At 36.3% G+C, this 19,784-nt stretch overlaps 1 protein-coding gene and 1 long non-coding RNA gene across 2 annotated transcripts in view; both read right to left on the bottom strand.

Moving 5' to 3' along the window:
* The window catches only part of LOC115209194 (zonadhesin-like), a 42,471-nt gene extending 26,565 nt beyond the window's left edge, over positions 1-15,906 (bottom strand). The window contains exon 1 of the mRNA XM_036500902.1: positions 15,823-15,906. Within this exon, the coding sequence (XP_036356795.1) occupies positions 15,823-15,828 (6 nt within the window). The 5' untranslated portion in view covers positions 15,829-15,906. The remainder of the gene's footprint in view (positions 1-15,822) is intronic.
* On the bottom strand, positions 11,567-12,800 carry LOC115209154. Its single transcript, XR_003881317.2, has 2 exons — positions 12,719-12,800; positions 11,567-11,651 (listed from the first exon to the last, which is right to left on the bottom strand). It is a non-coding gene; the product is annotated as an uncharacterized LOC115209154 (long non-coding RNA).
* Positions 15,907-19,784: the final 3,878 nt, after the last annotated feature.

Genomic DNA, 19,784 nt, shown 5'->3' with positions numbered 1-19,784 from the left:
TGCCAAACAAGAATGAAACACGAAGAGGGAGAAGGGTGCCAATAACCTCCATCGCTAAAGTGAAGATTTCAAGAGCTCAAGAGATGGTTCTGGCATACTGACGAGTGAACATTGATGAGGTGGCATGTTCTCTACAAATTAGTCATGGTTCTGCATACGAAATTATCCACGGCAAACTTCGCTTCTGTAAGGTTTGTGCGACATGGGTGCCAAGATAGCTTGCAGAAGTGCATAAACGGAGTTTGTGGATATCTGCCAACGCTTACTCAACTGCTACAACGATGAAGGGAAAGTGTTTTTTGGAAAGAGCCACGGATGAGACTTTGATTCAGAATCGAAACAGCAGAGTATAGAGTAGAGACACCCAAAATCACAAGCGTAAAAGACATTAAAAACTCAAACTTCCAAAGAATAAATTACATTAACTGTTTTTTTATGTGTAAAAGGGCCTATGCAAGAACATTACCTGGAAAGTGGGTCTACAGTCGCCAGTAACAGTAGAATGTTAGTCAACAAATTGAAACCAGTAATTTGCACCAAACGCCGAGGTCTACCATCAAATAAGTTTTATTGTAGCACGACAATTCACGCCCACCCCATATACGGCCGCCCACACCATTGAAACCATTGAAAAATTTTATTTTTAGCTGCTGGAAAACCCTGCATACACTCCAGATCTCTCCCCTTCCGTTAATCACCTCTTTTGGGTCGCCCAAACATCCTTTACGAGTTCGTCGATTTGCTGTGAAGAAGAGCAAGAAGCGACGCATGAATGGCTGCGTGACCAGCCGAAAGTCTTCGATAGAATAAGCAAGTTGTGAACCGCTAGAAGTGCATTGAAAAGACAGGAGTGAATACAAGTGTCCATATGATTTTTGACTCACCCTCGCGTAAGGGCGTGCACATATATGCGTGAATGTGTGTACATAAAGGTTTCATTTTGCTTGCACTGTATTGCAGAACATTCGCTTCATCAAATTGGACGTAGATTAAAATGATTTCGATGCCTTCCGAGAGTCCCGTGTGCTTTTGGCTCGCATGCTTTGCTACGGTTGTGTTAATCACATAACCATGAAGAATCGACCTAGGCTTCTCTCTGCAGTTTACCAATTCTATAATTACTAATATTTCTTACCCCAACCAACACTGAAGAGCATTGTTGAATCTAGCTAATACGAAACCTAACGTACTAATTATTATAAAGATACACTGGTTATTTTGTTTTCAAGAGATCTCTTTACTACTTTTCGTGGTTGTAATAGCTGGTCTGTGTTCTTACAACAGTGAGTAACCCACTAAAGGGCAAATGTTTCCCTTTAAGTTTTATCAACTTCCGAAGATCAGTTCTTTGAGCTTATGCTTCATCCCCCATCTACTCAATTTCACTCAGAGAATAAGGGTTACCAAAATCACTTCGTAATAGTATATTTTATGGCATACAAATCGACGTAATATATAGTGTAAATATATAGTGTAAACATTCAAACATCGACACTATTTTCCCAGATAATGTTGCATTTCACATAGAATGTTTTGTCTTCCAAATTCATCTTTGCTTATAAGTTGGCCTACTCATTTTAGCAGTAAATTCTGGTCCGCAAAAGTTCAATTTGTATATCGGAAAATAGTACAGCCTGTTAGTAATTTTACTTAGTAAAACCTTGGGGCTTTTTTATGCCATTACAAATAAATATATTTGTATGTATTAATATATATTCGTGTATACAACATGTGATACACTCCTGTATTTTGGGAGCGTACGTGAATGTTTCTTATCAATTATGGGATTTCAACAGATTCTGAACGTGTGTAAAGTCCATGAAATTACAAGTTCGTAAAATATTTTGCAAATTGTGTGATGCCTTGTAGATGTGTTATGCGTATGTATAGTATACCTGTTGAATTTAGAACTGCCGTACAAGCTACTAGAAGTAAATGTTTGTTATGCGTATTGTTCTTAAAATCAATATCATGTCTTAAATTTATCCTTGTTGGATATGTGGCAAGGTGGACGAGGGTGTCTTGCTTGAAAATTCGTCGTTTAAATTGTTGTTTGTGCATACAGAGAGAGCGGTTTACATCCCTAAATTTCAAAATGTTCGCTGTTGAAGTTATGCTTTTTTCTCTGATATAGATATACAGATTTCGTCTACTGCCTCATCCCTTGTATTTGCTGAGCTTAGATATGATACTCAATTTAATTTGGGTAGGTTGTCGACGTTTCATGCCATATTAGGCAAAGAGATTAGCATCCCTTTTATTCTTATATCTAAACGAACCCAAATGGTGTGTCTCTCGCTTTGAAGGTATTTCCTGTCATTCCAATGTGTGTGTATATATATGCGTGGGTATCCGTGTATATATATATATAAATTAAATTAGAGATAAAACCACTATTAGGCAAATCAAACAGTGAAAAACATAAACCAAAACATAAAAATAAAAATAATTAATATAATTTACAAAATATATAAAATATGAAATTTAGAATTTAAAAAATTTTAATTATTTAAATTTAAAATTATTATTTATATTTTATTTAAAAGCAGCAGAAATATAACAAAAGCTGTTACTCAGAGTTTCACGTTCCCATTCGTCGGAGTAACAGCTTTTGTTATATTTCTGCTGCTTTTAAATAAAGCATATTACTCTACCTCTGGTATTTGAGTACTCTTTATTCCACCTTATTTCACATTTATGTGGTTACTCCGCTATATATATATATATATATATATATAGATATATATATATATATACCATACTGGTTTCAACAAATTTGGGGTTTGCGCTGATAAGGAAGAAATTGAAGATAAGCAAGAAAGTTCAGTAAAACATGATTAAAACATCAAATGTTCATACAAATACCAATATTCAATAAATTTAGAAAATGATAAAGGTTCAAATATTTGATGAATTGCATATCGATTATATTTGATTGAGTTCAGTAGCTTCCAATAACTTATATTAACAAGTGGTTATGATGATGTATGGACATTTGATTTTTAAGCGTGTTTTACCAAATTTATTCTTATACTTTCAATCTCTATGAAACTTTATTGTGTACCATTGAAAATTGGATGCAAAAATTTGTTAAAACCGCTATGGTAGTTTAATAAGCGTATTAAAAATAGTTATACTAACAAGTAGATACTATTAAATTTTAAAACTGAACATTGGAGTTTGTTTGAATATTTCATTTTTAAACCAGTTTTACCGATTTTTCTAGGGTATCTTCAGTATCTCTTAAACAGTTTTTCTTTACTATTGACAAGCAAAGCATTGTTGAAACGGGTATGGTATTATAATACGTTTTGAAGGCGGCGCTCTGGCAGAAACGTTAGCACGCCGGGTGAAATTCTTGGCGGTATTTTGTCTGCCGTTACGTTCTGAGTTCAAATTCCGCCGAGATCGACTTTGCCTTTCATCCATCCGGGATCGATAAATGAAGTACCAGTTGTCCCTCTGTGTTTGGCCCCTTGTGGGTAGTAAAGAAATAGGTATTTCGTCTGCCGTTACGTTCTGAGTTCAAATTCCGTGGAGGTCGACTATGCCATTCATCTTTTCGGGGTCGATTAAATAAGTACCAGTTACGCACTGGGGTCGATGTAATCGACTTAATCCGTTTGTCTGTCCTTGTTTGTTCCCTCTGTGTGTAGCCCTTTGTGGACAGTAAAGAAATAAGAATCGTTAGCACGCTGGGCGAAATGCTTAGCGGTATTTTGTCTGCCGTTACGTTCTGAGTTCAAATTCCGCCGGGTCGACTTTGCCTTTCATCCATCCGGGATCGATAAATGAAGTACCAGTTACGCACTGAGGTCGATATAATCGACTTAATCCCTTTGTCTTTCCTTGCTTGTCCCCTCTGTGTTTGGCCCCTTGTGGGTTGTAAAGAAATAGGTATTTCGTCTTCCGTTACGTTCTGAGTTCAAATTCCGTGGAGGTCGACTGTGCCTTTCATCATTTCGGGGTCGATTAAATAAGTACCAGTTACGCACTGGGGTCGATGTAATCGACTTAATCCGTTTGTCTGTCCTTGTTTGTCCCCTCTGTGTGTAGCCCTTTGTGGGCAATAAAGCAATAAGAATCGTTACCACGCCGGGCGAAATGTTTAGCGCTATTTTTTCTGTGCTTACGTTCTGAGTTGGAATTCCGCCGAGGTCGATTTTCCTTTTGAGGTGGATAAAATAGTACCAGTTGGGCAACTTTACTCCTGGATATGAGTATAAAAGCTGCACACCTCTGCCAAGTCATGTCAATCCAGTGTGCCAGAATACGATCACCAAACCAGTATGTTCTCAAGTTCAAAATCACGGCCTCCACCTCAGACCGTGGTTGTTGGAGAGAACATGCTGAGGCCTTCGTCCTTCATGTGGACTGAACATGGCCAAAGAAAAAAAGAAAGAATACGATTTATCAGTTGAAGCTTAAGCATTCGATCGTAATTTTAACAAGATCGATAGAACAAGAGAATCGATGACCCAACTCCCCTATCACTAAAAGGGTAAAGACCCACTTCAGTTATGACTGACCATGGGATTGTACCTACAAAGTCACCCTCCGAGGCACAAGTCCGGGCAAGGTTTTTATGGAAGACCAGCAGTCACCCATGCATACCAGCCTCCTCCTCTCCACACCACAAAGGAAAGGGAAAGGCCGATACAGCTTGGTGTCAGTGACGTGGCAACTCATTGCTACAGCTGAGTGAACTGGAGCAACCTGAATAAAGTGTCTTGCTCAAGAGCACAACACACAGCACGCCCTCGTCAGGAATCGAACTCACTACTTCATGATTGTGAGTCCGATGCTCTAACCATTGACCCATGCGCTGCAACAATAAGCAATATATTATGGACAACTAAGGATTAAGTACTTACGAGCTGTTACGTGAAAAACAATACAAAATCTAGGTAAATATATAAAACACGAAACAACAAATTATTTGTTGCGTGATTATAATCGATATTTATCGGAAATAAACATCTGCCGGAATGCAAAACACAAGTTTTATATAAATATAATATATTTGCGCACGCATGTGTGTTTGTGGGTGCTTGTGTGTGTGTGTGTGTGTGTGGTGTGTGTTTGTGTGTGTGGTGTGTGTGGTGTGTGTGTGTGTATGTGTAAATAGGGAACAGCTTTTCTTTTGCACAGGCGCGGAGGGTGGCTGTGTGTAAGTAGCTTGTTTACCAACCACATGGTTCCGGATTCAGTCCCACTGCGTGGCACCTTGGGCAAGTGTCTTCTACTATAGCCTCGGACCGACCAAAGCCTTGTGAGTGGATTTGGTAGACGGAAACTGAAAGAAGCCCGTCGAATGTATGTATATATAATATGCGTGTGTGTGTTTGTGTGTCTGTGTTTGTCCCCCTAGCATTGCTTGACAACCGATGCTGGTGTGTTTATGTCCCCGTTACTTAGCGGTTCGGCAAAGGAGCCCGATAGGATAAGTACAGGGCTTACAAAAGATTAAGTCCCGGGGTCGAGTGGCTCGATTAAAGGAGGTGCTCCAGCATGGCCGCAGTCAAATGACTGAAACTAATAAAAGAGTAAAGAAGAGTAAAGAGATATAATATTCAAAAACACGACTATGTTCATGTTTGATGTTTTTTGTGTATACATATGTATATATGTTCATGTTTGATGTTTTTTTGATGGTTTTTGTTTGTGTATATATGTCGTAAATCTTTATGAGTTCTTTATGTTTGGTCCGGAACAACAGCGATTGTTAATCCTATAGTTTCATACTCCGAGCCTTTTTGATCGTCTTAATCTTAAAATAAACTATTGTAATGGCGTGTTTGTCCGTATGTTCTACACAAAGTTGAAAAACGTCTTGGCAATAATTTTATAACTGATAAAATTATTAACTCCGGATTTAAAATTATACACCGTTAAATCCAGATGAATTTCAAGATATGATTTTTTTAACACTTTTTTTATTATTTTTCATTATATATTTTTAAGTGTTAAGCATTTGTGTGCTTAATTTATTGAGTATTTCGCTATTTTTATTCTTTTTTACTTTTACTCTTTTATTTGTTTCAGTCACTTGACTGCGGCCATGCTGGAGCACCAGCTTTAGTCGAGCAAATCGACCCCAGGACTTATTCTTTGTAAGCCTAGTACTTATTCTATCAGTGTCTCTTGCCAAACCGCTAAGTTACGGGGACGTAAACACACCAGAATCGGTTGTCAAGTGATGTTGGGGGGACAAACACAGACACATAAACATACACACACACACACAAACGTACACTCACACACACACACACACATATATATATATATACGACGGGCTTCTCTCAGTTTCCATCTACCATATCCACTCACAAGGCTTTGGTCTGCCCGAGGCAATACTAGAAGACACTTGCCCAATGTGCCACGCAGTCGGACTAACCCGGAACTATGTGGTTCGTAAGCAAGCTCCTTACCACACAGTCACTCCTGCGTTCTTATTAGTAAAGTTGCTGCAATTATTCTTATTTATTGTGTAATTTGATATAAAAATGCATGTGCTGTGAACTAACATACTACATTATAATGAGTTTAAATGGCTCCTTGTTTTAAATGTATGGACTAGCAGCAGGAAGCATCGCCCTTGTTTGTCTGACGTAGGCATGTGACTTATGTAAATTACATCATTTTGGTCCCTATGAATTCGTCACAACGGCGAACAAAAAGAAAGCTGAGAGACATAACCATGTAAGAAGATGCAGAGGTCTTGCAAGGACAATTCTTCATGGAAGCAAAGTTAAGAAAAAAGAAGAGGCAGACAAAGGTTAAATATAAAGGATATTAAAGATTAAATTATATATAATGATAGAGACTACTTATATGCACTAAATGTATGTTTTTGCCAATGCTTACACTAATTTAAACTTTAATTTCCTTTATATTTAACATTCACTATTGGTATCACTACTCTTTCTGTTAGCTACTTATGACGTTATATCATATAACGTTTTTTTTAACAATATTAATAGTGTTCTGTCTATCGCTATACAAATCCATCATTTTTTGCTAAAATGTCTTATTGACGAGTTTCGCTTTTTTCACTTTTCTGAGGAGGAGATTGCATTGTTTATACCATTTATTCTTTTGAATAGTATCAGTGGAATTTTCGAAACATGTGTCGAAAGTAAAAATTTTGATTACACCTGCGTTAAACTCCATTTATTTATTCATATATTATTCAAAATATTCCACGTAAACACGAAGTTTCTACCTTTATAAACAAGGAGTTACAACATCTTTACTTGTGCGATTTTTGCTACCCTGGTAACTATTTATTTATTTTTTCCGTGTTAATTGTTAACAAGGTAAAATACACTCATCTATTTATATACTTTAATCAGGTTTATTAATAACCTGCTAACTGAAGAGTTACAGCATATGGAGTTATTGAATATTAACGCATCTCTTAAGGACATTCCTATTCCACCTAAGAATGTTTTCCTTAAACAACTTGTCAATAAGATAAATTCATTCATCAACCGAATAAGATGGCTTACCTTTTTCTTTGACAAAAATGACACTCAACAACATGCTAATGATAAAACATCTGAGTTCAACAAGTTATTTAAATTTAAAAATAGTCCACCGCTTAACCCAAGATTGAAGCAATTTGAATATGATCTCTGGTCCATTGTAAGACATGTAAATTTTCAACGATCAACACTAAGAAATAAACATCTGAGGTATCTTCGCAACATCACCAAAGAAATCAATTCTATGGATACTATGTTGGTTCAATCTGATAAGACTGGAAATCTATACATACTTGATAAAGACTATTATTTGGAATTACTTAAAAAAAAAATTCAGAAAAAGTATAAAATTGCTGATAAAAGAATACTTAAGAAAGCCAACATTGAGGCTATGAAAATCATGGTGAAATATAACCTACAAATGAAGACAGAACCACTTGATCCTAAGCTACCTCGGTTCATTTTGAAGGATCGCAAACTAAATTTTTTACTAACCCATCATTAAGGCTTATCTGCCCTTCTAGCTCTGACATCGGTATCCTTAGTAAAAATATGCTAGATAAATATATCCTAATTTAATCAAACATTAAAACTTAGTTTATGGACTAATTCGTTTGAAGTAGTTAACTGGTTTAGTTCTATTACCAATAAGGTGAGTACTAAGTTTATTCAGTTTGATATTTCTAATTTTTATTCATCTATCAATCCAATAGTACTTAATAAGGCTCTTTGGCTTGCTCATAACAAAGCTGGTCTCACCCGAGAAGAAATTAATGTTGTGTTGGCAGCCAGAAGATCTATTATTAAATTTGATGGTAAGTTGTGGGTCCGTAAAGACACACCAGATAGTTTCGATATACCAATGGGAAGTTCTGATTCAGCACAGATAGCTGATTTGGTCTGTATATATATATTCTTTTTGAAATGGCTGAAGAGTTCCCTAACATTTATGGAGGTCTATATCGTGATGATTGTTTACCTCCAAAATGTTTCCAACCAAAAGGTACAAAAAGTTAAGAATAGTTTAGTTAATTTTTTCAGTAGAATGGGCTTAAAATCGTTTTTGATGACGATATGACGAAGGCCAACTTTTTAGATATTACACTTAATTTACACAGTGACACTTACTTCCCATATCGTAAACCGTTAACCAATCTAAAGTACATTAGCAAATTTAGTAATCATCCTGGAGCAATTACTAAGAACTTAGTTAAGAATATTTCATTTAGATTATCTAAATTATCTGCTAATGTTGATATTTTCAATAATAACGCTAAATTCTATAACTCTGCCTTAATTAAAGCAAGTTATACAGAGAAGATTTTCTACATTGATTCTGCTCAGTCTAATTGTAAATTCAATAATGTAGATAAGATTTCTAGTCGTAAAAGAATTATTGATTACAAACATAAATTACGCACCGATACAAAGCGAATGAAGGCAGATAACCCTTATTTAATCCCCTATTATCGATCTAAAAGTAAATATAACACCTTCAAAAGTAATTACGCTATGAATACTAGTAAAAATATTTGGTTAATAATTCCTTACAGGAGACAAATTAAATCTAATCTCCCACTGCTGTTTCGTCAAGCTTTTGCTGGGAATTTTCCAAACAATTCTAAATATTACTCTACTATCAATTCACATAAGGTTAGGATAGGTTTTTCAAACACAAAAAATCTCTTGCAAATTATCTCTTCACATAATAACAAACTGTTAATTATTAATACATTTACAAATACTAACATTAATTTAGCTAATACCATCCAACCCTCTAGAAATATTAATAACAAGGTTATTGTATCTGAAGTCAATTCCAATAGAATTAAGTTTATGTCAAGTAACTCTAAGATTAAAATTCTATATACCAGTGTATAATCAGTACTCGTAATAAAGTACGATTTTACATTGGAATCACATCGTTAGAGTTATCTAAGAGAATTTCTATTCATTACTCAACATTTAGGGATAGAAATAAACGTAATAGTACCGGTCTCAGCAAACTGATTTGGGATTTAAAAGACCACAATGAACAATTTCATTTAGAATAGTTGATTCTCTCAATTTCGATACCATATGACAAAGGCAAGGAATTCTGTCTTCTCTGCAATTCTGAGCTATTTTTCATTATTTTTTTCTAAAAAATACTCTAGTAAACACGGTTATAGAGCAAGCCTACAGATGTAAGCATTGGCAAAAACATACATTTAGTGAATATAAGTAGCCTCTATCATTATATATAATTGAAACTTTAATTTCCTTTATATTTAACATTCACTATTAATATCCCTACTCTTTCTGTTAGCTACTTATGACGTTATATCATATAACGTTTTTTTTAACAATATTAATAGCGTTCTGTCTATCGCTATACAAATCCATCATTTTTTGCTAAAATGTCTTAGTGACGAGTTTCGCTTTTTTCACTTTCCTGAGGAGAAGATTGCATTGTTTATACCATGTATTCTTTTGAATAGTATCAGTGGAATTTTCGAAACATGTGTCGAAAGTAAAAATATTTGATTACACCTGCGTTAAACTCCATTTATTTATTCATATATTATTCAAAATATTCCACGTAAACACGAAGTTTCTACCTTTATAAACAAGGAGTTACAACATCCTTTACTTGTGAGATTTTTGCTACCCTGGTAACTATTTATTTTTTCCGTGTTAATTGTTAACAAGGTAAAATACACTCATCTATTTATATATATATATGTATATATATGTGTATGTATGTTTAAGGTTGAAAAGGAAAAGTATTTTAAAAAACCTCTTAGTTTCACCGAATTGTACCGAAATATCGATCCATTTTTGTTGCTTTTTTCTTGTTTATAATCACCCTGCATTATCTTATGGTTAATACCGGAGGCGCAATGGCCCAGTGGTTAGAGCAGCGTTAGACCAGACCGGGCGTTGTGAGTGTTTATTGAGCGAAAACACCTAAAACTCCACGAGGCCATGTCACTCTCTGTGTCACGCTGAATATCTCTGAGAACTACGTTAAGGGTACACGTGTCTGTGGAGTGCTCAGCCACTTACACGTTAATTTCACGGGCAGGCTGTTCCGTTGATCGGATCAACCGGAACCCTCCTCGTCGTAATCGACGGAGTGCTTCTTTTTTTTTTAGGTATTATAATACATTTGCTTAAAAAATTAAAAACTACAATTCGATTTAAACACAGATACATTTCCAACCCTACATTTGTTCATGTGTGGGATATCTCTTTTTCTTCAAATATTTTTATGTATTTGTATGTGAATGAGTGTGTGCGTGCATGTATGTTTGTATGTTTATGTTTATATATACACACGTATCTGTCTATATCATTGTATATAACTTACACATATTTGTGTCTATGTATATCTACACATGCAAGAATACAAGACACTTTTATTATCATGGAGTTGTTAGTAAATTTATACCAAGAAATTTACAGAGCTCAGAGTGAGGCCGGTTGGATGATTGTCGTAGATATATTTAGTAAGAACATTCAAATAGTTTTAAAACAAAGTTAAGAATAAGGTATGGCAAACACATTTTCAAATGCATCAATTAGTTATTAGAAATAATTTAAATGCAAAAGCAAGACATCAACAGCAGTAGCAAGTGGAGGCGCAATGGCCCAATGGTTAGGGCAGCGGACTCGCGGTAGGAGGATCGCGGTTTCGATTCCCAGACCGGGCGTTGTGTGTATTTATTGAGCGAAAACACCTAAAGCTCCACGAGGCTCCAGCAGGGCGTGGTGGCGACCCTGTTGTACTCTTTTGCCCCAACTTTCTCTCACTCTTTCTTCCTCCTGTTTCTTGTCCCCGACTTCCTACGCAACGGCTGAGACTGAATGCGCATTCATCTATCCGTCGATACTCTCGGTGTCGGGGGTTGGCCTGCTTTCTCTTCTGCGGGTCTTACGAATAGCAAAGGACTACGTTTCGGACTTCTCCCAAGAACGAAGACCGCTTCGCTCAACAAACAAACAAACAGCAGCAGCAATTTCTAATAACCACAAGAAGATTTTAAAGACGAAACATTTTTAAAAGAAGAATTTAAAGAAAGACTAAGAATTTTTTCAAATAGATATTTAGACTCTTTATTTGTGCTTGTACATATAATGGTTTACTTGACGTAATTTAGGATATAGGTCATTCAGAAAAACCTGCAAAGTATTAAAAAATGAAAAACTTTAGAAATCTTTAAAACATATCAATATTTATCTATATAAAATACAATGTTTTCAATTCAAATACCGGGAAACAAGCAAGCTGAGAACTAAACAAAGTGAAGCAAATTAGATAGATAGATAGATAGATAGATAGATAGATAGATAGATAGATAGATAGATAGATAGATAGATAGATAGATAGATTGATAGATAAATAGATAGATAGATAGATAGATAGATAGATAGATAGATAGATAGATAGATAGAGAGATAGATAGATAGATAAGATATTTATAGATAATAGATAGATAGATAGATAGATAGATAGATAGATAGATAGATAGATAGATAGATAGATAGATAGATAACCAAACACAGACAGATAACTACATTTTACTCTGAAAGAACCTTAAAAGATAAGAAATAAATGGTTAGCTCGGCTCTACGAGGAGGTGGTGATCGTTAGAACACCTTCGATCACAAGTCCACTCAGTCGAGTGAATTGCGATTAAGAAGAACAATGCAACTGTTAAATAATTAATGCAATTGTTATATGAATAACTAATTTATTCACAAACTAATAATATCTAACGTGATTTTTTAATTGTCTTCAATGTGTGCAGCGTGTAAAGTCCGTCTCAGAATTCACAATAGAAATACGGCTGCCAATAATAATCCATTCTACTTGGAGCACAAGGCCTATAATTTGGGATACAAGGGACAAGTCGATTACATTAACCTTAGTACTCAACTATTTGTTATTTCATCGACCCCGGTGCGCAACTGGTTGTTATTTCATCGACCCCGAATGGATAAAAGTCGATCTCGGCGGAATTTGAACTCAGAACGTAAGGAAGAAAAAATGCTCCTAAACATTATACCAGTTTGCCACATTCGAATGTCAAATAACATCCTTTCTGCTAAAGGTAAAAGGTCTGAAACGTTGAGGGAGGGACTCGATGATTACAGCTGATACATATTCTGTAAACCACCGAAAGGCAAATGCAGCCTCGGCGGAACTTGATTTCACGAATATCCAACAATATCGAGAGTAAACTTACCAACGTATACTGTGTCTTCGTCACCATACAAACCATGATGCTTTATAGCATGTTCGCAGATATGACATTGCTTTTTAGGAGCCTCTCCAGATGGTAACCGCACGAACACACACATATATGTGTGTGTGTGTGTGTGTGTGTGTGTGCAATCACATGGCCTCGTGATTAGAGCAGGACGATGTGTGTGTTTATGAGGGAAACTCCTAAGCTCCACGCGGCCCCTGCAGAAGATAATGGCGAACTACAACCGACTCTTTCACCACAACTTTCTCACAGTCTTTCTTCTGGCATCTAGCAGCTCACCTGCGACGGACCGGCGTCCCTGCCGGATGGGGAACCTACTCCAATGAAACCGGGGAACCGGCCCTTATGAGCCAGGCATGGATCGAGAAGGAACGAACAACAACAACATATATATATATATATATATATATATATATATATAGGCGCAGGAGTGGCTGTGTGGTAAGTAGCTTGCTAACCAACCACTTTGTTCCGGGTTCAGTCCCACTGCGTGGCATCTTGGGCAAGTGTCTTCTGCTACAGCCTCGGGCCGACCAAAGCCTTGTGAGTGGATTTGGTAGACGGAAACTGAAAGAAGCCTGTCGTATATATGTATATGTATGTATGTGTATGTGTTTGTGTGTCTGTGTTTGTACCCCTAGCATTCCTTACAACCGATGCTGGTGTGTTTACGTCCCCGTCACTTAGCGGTTCGGCAAAAGAGACCGATTGAATAAGTACTGGGCTTACAAAGAATAAGTCCCGGGGTCGATTTGCTCGACTAAAGGCGGTGCTCCAGCATGGCCGCAGTCAAATGACTGAAACATGTAAAAGAGTAAAGAGTAAAGAGTATATATATATATATATATATATATATATATATGACATATATATATATGCTCTCTCGTTGCTGACACGTGACGAAAGGGAATCTATCTTTCTCTCCATTTCTCTCCTAAAGTCAAAACTGTCTCCTCTCATAGCTCATCCTCCTAGCGTTAATAATAATTTATCTATCGTCTTGGCTCAACAGCCTTCACCGTTTGTTTTTACTGTCTTGTTTTCACTGTCCTGTTCTTGTTACCACTTTCACCCTCCGCCGCAAAATCCCAAAATTTATTTGATTTACTTTTCGGGAAGTACTGTTACAACGAAGTCGCGTATTGTCCTTGCCTTCGCGAAGCAGTGTAGATGAAACAGGGGAAAATTATGAAGGGGAATATTCTTTATTGTTGCATGTCTCGTTTCTCTGTATTTTTCGCTGTTCGAAAAAAAGTACGTTTTCTATGTTTTCGTTTTTATGTTTTCGTTTCTTATTGTGTTAAAAGTTTTTTTGATGTCCATAAGCAGGTATGCATGTATATATACATATACGTAGGTATGTACTTATATGTATGTATATATGCATATATTTATACATTATTTTATTTATATATATATATATACGTAAGTACATGTATAAATATACATTTATATATAAGTATATATATTTTTTTTTGTATATGCTTATATCTATATACGTATTTATATATATACATACATATGTATATATATATATATATATATATAATAATGTATATGTATATATATATATATATATAATATATATATATATATAATATATATATATATATATATATAATATATATATGTATATGTGTATATATATATATATATATATATATATATTATATATATGTATGTATATATATATATGTATATATACATGTGTGTGTATGTCTGTGTGTGTTTGCGTAATGCTTTGCAGTATTTAATCTGCATCTACGTTCTCAGTTCAAATTCCGCCGAGGTTGTCTTTGCCTTTCACTCTTTCCGGGCCGATTAACTTTCTATTGTTCATATCTCCCCAACAATCATTGACTTATTCTGTTCAAAGAGATTTTAACCCAATATTTGCATTCTGTTATTTATATCTGAATCTCAGGCAACGAATTTGCAGAATTGTTACTGCTGCGCGGGCAGAATCGTTACTGCGCTGAGTTCAATTTCCTCAGTGGTTGAATTTTGGCTTTCATTTTCTCAAAGCTAATGAAATAAGTACCAGTTGAGCACTTGGGCTGACGTAATCCACTTTCCTTCCCTTCCACAAAATTTGTAGCGATCTGCCAAAATTTGTAACCATTATTATAAAAAAAGCCAGAGAGCTGGTTCAATCGTTTCTTCACCGCAGAAATACTTAGCAGAATTTCGTCCATCTTGGCATATTGGATCCAGATTCCGCCCAGGTCAAGCAGTGCCTCTCATTCTTATCTAATCAATAAAACAAGTACTACTTGAAGACTGGTCCCCATTTTATCAACTTACAACCTCACAAGAAATTATTGGATTTCGACTAAAATTTGAAAAGTGTATTACAATTATACTTGAAAACAACGAAGAACAAATATTTGCCTAAAATTACCAGTTCAATGAAAATGCATTAATAATAATTACAAAACCTTTACTCACCAGTGTGAACACATTTTCCGTTCTGAAGAATGAAATTTTCCTTACAAACACAGGCATATCTTCCTCTTTCAATTCCGCAGTGGCTGTTTTCACACACAAGGAGTGATATCTTCTGTTACGACTTCGTTACCAGGTTTACATATTTTCTTTGTTTACAATCTGCTGCTGATATAATTTCCTCATTAACCTGTAGGTAAGTTTCAATAAATTGAAACCTTATTATACCAGTGTATATTTATGGACTGAACATTTAATGAAACTTTAAAATATTCCAGTAGAATATTGATGGTGTTTCTAAGACTGAAGCTCAAAGCCTTGTTTTATCACGTATGATAATACATTAGAATACGCTATCATTGATAATCCTAGTTTAATTTCTGTTAGTGTAACACGTGAGCTTTTATATAAAGAAAATATACATCGTGACCAGATGGTCGGTTCCAAAGTAAACACCAACAGTAATTAATTTAATAAATGATAACCTATCCATATCTTTTATGCCTAATGGTATTTATTATACAGCCCAAAGTCTGTCTGAGTCTGTGTATATGTGTGTCTATGTGTGTGTGCGTGCGCGCGTGTATTAGTATCTATTTTCATCTATGTATACAAATTTTCATACAGTATTTTACCTTCATATATATCTTGTTGTCGATACAGCCGCATTCTGTTTCAGGTACACACTGTTCACCACTCAGAATAAAGCCTTGTCTACAAACACACACCTTGACTGGAACCTGTGCAATTTGGTGATCTATCAGCGCACGAAGGTTGACAGCTGCTAGTCTTGTATTGGAACTCTTCCTTTTCCTTGCATTTCATCGCTGGAATAAAATACAATGGAGAATCATAACAAACAGGTATTTTCTTATAAATAGCAAAATATTTACGAGGAACACAATAACTATGTCGATAATATGTAACCTTCAGTGCAATGTTTTGGGAATCAAACAAAATATCAAATATTTGTCTGAAAATTTATGTATAAGAAACAGGGATGGATCGAATTCGAAAGTAATAATCAACTTAAATTCTAATAAATACAAATCAAATCTACCAAGTCTCTACAATATATCGAAGAAGAATTGTGTCGCGTATTCAGTAAGGTTTGTTGAAAAAAGGCTGATATCTATTCGCAAATTTCTTAAGTAATGCACTTGGAGGCATTTCAGAATTCTATACTTCGTTATATATACATACAGAAATACGAGGTCTGATCACTAAGTATACGGACTGTTGCGATAGTAACGAAGCTAAACCACGTAGACTGAAGCCGCTTGGCAGGAATTCACTTTGGATACGGTTGTGCAAACTCATGAAGTATTAAAGTTCTAGCTCACTTCTGCTGTTTACAGCAGTTCTTGGAATGGACGCGTGTAACATATGATCGTCGCATTGACCATGCCAGAGAAAGTTGTCATGGTGATACCAGCTCAGAGGTCGACGGATAGTTGCAGACAGTGTACGCACCGCGCACAAATGTACGAGTGGTCCAGATATTTGCTTTGGCTTCGTTACTATAGCAACAGTCCGGATACTCACTGATCAGACATCGAAAGTTTTTTCTTGAGTTTATGAATTAGTGTTATCTAAAAGCCCAAACAGTCGAACAATATATATTCGAAGGATTTAGCAAATATTATTTCATAGTCTCTCGAAGAACTGAGATGTAATTCGACAATATCTTATCTTGGACACATCAAGATGTAATGCGCCATATATCATGTTCTTAGAGGAATGTAAAGAAACAGTAAATCTTACGGCATTGTGATATTTCTCTCCAATTAACGAAAATTCCCACACTTTCGCATTCTGTAGCAAAACCTTCAATGATTCGACAGAAAACAGAGTGGTGGTTCGTAGGATCATTGTGATAACTACAGACATCGATTCTACAAGACTCCAAGTATTCTTCTAGATGCGAAGCTCCGATCTTTTCAATGCAGGCTTCAAAGATTTGTCATTCATTAAATCACATTCTTTTGTCTGCTCCTTTGAACAAGTCGAATTAACATCATTCACTTTGCATCTGAAAATAAAAATAGAAAGCGAAATGATGAAGTTAAGAATAGTTGTTATGATGTATGATTTCTCATTTGCTAACTAGAAACCATGCGTATTTTCTGAGTAAAAACTTACTGGTGAGTTAATTAATTATGATTCACATCTCTCTACTTTTGTAGCGTCTGATGTACAACAAAATTCCAGATGTCAAATATTCCCTTCATCTAAAATCTTACCAAATCATCCAACATTCTTAACTCATTTCTTGCCTTATATATAAAAACAGAAGCAAATAAACAACCCATATGCAAGTCATGCATGCGCGCATTCTTTGATCGTCGATCAGCTCGATTAGAACAGTCCAATTCTTTCTCTACTCTAGGCACAAGGCCCGAAATTTTTGGACAAGGGGCCAGTCGATTAGATCGACCCCATTATGCAACTGGTACTTAATGTATCGACCCTGAAAGGATGAAAAGCAAAGTCGACCTCGGCGGTAATTTCGTAACACATTTCCTCCGCTTTGACTGAAAACTTTCAAAGTTAAAACATAAATAGTTATTTCTACGACAGGCACAAAATCTGAGGTTTGAGAGGATGGAGTAAGTCGGTTTCATCTCGATTTCTACTTCCTTTATCGAGTCTGAACAGATGAAAAGCAAAGATGTCTTCATCAACGTTTCAACGCAGAACGCAAAAAGCTGACAGAAATAATACTAAACATTTTGATGTGTGCCGTAACGGAAACTATTTTTATTTATGGCTGACCATCTTAAATAACCATACTTCAAGATTTCAGCACAATACCAGCGGTTTATCGGTATGGGTGCTAATCGAAAACATTGACCTAGGTTTTGACTGGTAATTTTATCGACCCCAAGATCAGAACGTATGGAACCCAAGGGAACGCCGCTAATCATTTTTTGCCACGCTCTAAACATTCTGCCAGCTCACTCATTAACCGTTCTATATTAGTTTTATAACCCCTAAAACTGACTCAATAACTGCCCATGGGCATATAGCGTAATGGTTAAGAGCGCGGGATTCTAAATCCAAGTTGCGAGTTCAATTCCTTTGAATAATAATAATAATAAGAAGAAGAAGAAGAACAACAACAACAACAACGACAACAACAACAACATAAGCAAAAAAATACCTTTGTAATGAGAACCAAGGGTTCAAAATTCTACGGAAACGTTGTGGTAACAACAAACAAAATCAGGAGACATATCCGTCTAATGTAAATAATGTGAATAATCACAGATTAACGTGAAAACAGCTAAATCTTGATAATAAGACATAATACTGTGGCATATTCATTGCGCCATTTGATACGGGGGGCGTTCAATAAGTAATGCCCCTGACCCACTTCCCATAGCAGTAGAGCAACGAAACTTTATTAGTCTTTTTCTACATAGGAACCACCCAGAGTTATGCATTTTTCCCATCGTTTGATGCAGCTCTGGAGACCATTTTTGTAGAAGACACCAGCTTGGTCCTCCAACCTCGACGTGACTTCAGAAATCAAGACTGCATCATCTGGGAAACGCTTTCCTTTCAAAAACAACTTCATGGCTGGGAAGAGCTGAAAATCAGAGGGTGGAAGGTCAGGAGAGTAGGGGGGATGGGGGAGGAGTTCATAGCCGCACGCCTGTGCTTCTGATCTGGCGACAAGCGAGTTGTGGACCGGAGCGTTGTCCTGCAGGAGGAGGATGCCTTTGCTGATCTTGCCCTGCCTCTTGATTTTGATAGCTTCTCTTAATTTCCTCAAAAGTGAAGCATAATAGGTTCCTATAATTGTGGTACCCTTTGCCAGGAAATCTGTCATCACTACTCCGTCCTGGACCCAGAAGACTGTGAGCATGACCTTGCCAGCGGAGGGCTGAACCCTTGCCTTCTTTGGAGGAGGTGAGTCACCGTGCTTCAACTGCATTGATTGGGCTTTGGTCTCTGGATCATAGTGATGGACCCATGTTTCATCCTGTGTAATCAGTCTTTTGAAAAAGTTTGACTCATCTTCTTGGCACTTCTCCAAATTCATCCTCAAGCACTCGACGCGTTCTTGCTTCTGGAAAGGTGTGAGCAACTTGGGAATCCATCTGACAGACACCTTTTGCGTATGCAAATGGTCATAAATGATAGTTTCCACAGACCCGGTACTAATTTTGACCTCATGGGCTATTTGGCGAATAGTTATGCGTCGAGCTTCTAAAATGTCAGCCTCAACTTGACGGACAGATGCCTCATCAATGGCAGAAGGGGGCGACCAGATCTGGGAGCTGTTTCCACTGAGTTCCGACCATGTTTGAATTCACGATGCTAGCGTTTTACAAGGTCATATAATGGGGCATCATCACCATAAGTTACTTTCATTTCATCAAAGTCTCCCGTGGTGTGCGTCCTTTCAAATATAAAAACAGGATCACTGCTCGACACTCAACAGTCTCCATTTCACACTTGACTCAGTTCAAACACCTGTAAATCAGAAACCACAATTAGTTCAGAGCTGTAATTTGCCAATTAATCTATAGAGATATAAATAATTGCACATGCAAAATTTCAGCTAGATCAAACAAATGCAAGTGGGTCA

This window comes from Octopus sinensis, linkage group LG3, assembly GCF_006345805.1.
Source record: "Octopus sinensis linkage group LG3, ASM634580v1, whole genome shotgun sequence".
Taxonomy (NCBI): Eukaryota; Metazoa; Mollusca; class Cephalopoda; order Octopoda; family Octopodidae; genus Octopus; species Octopus sinensis.
The sequence above is the reverse complement of the archived record's forward strand: the minus strand, read 5'-3'. Positions and strand labels throughout refer to the sequence as shown.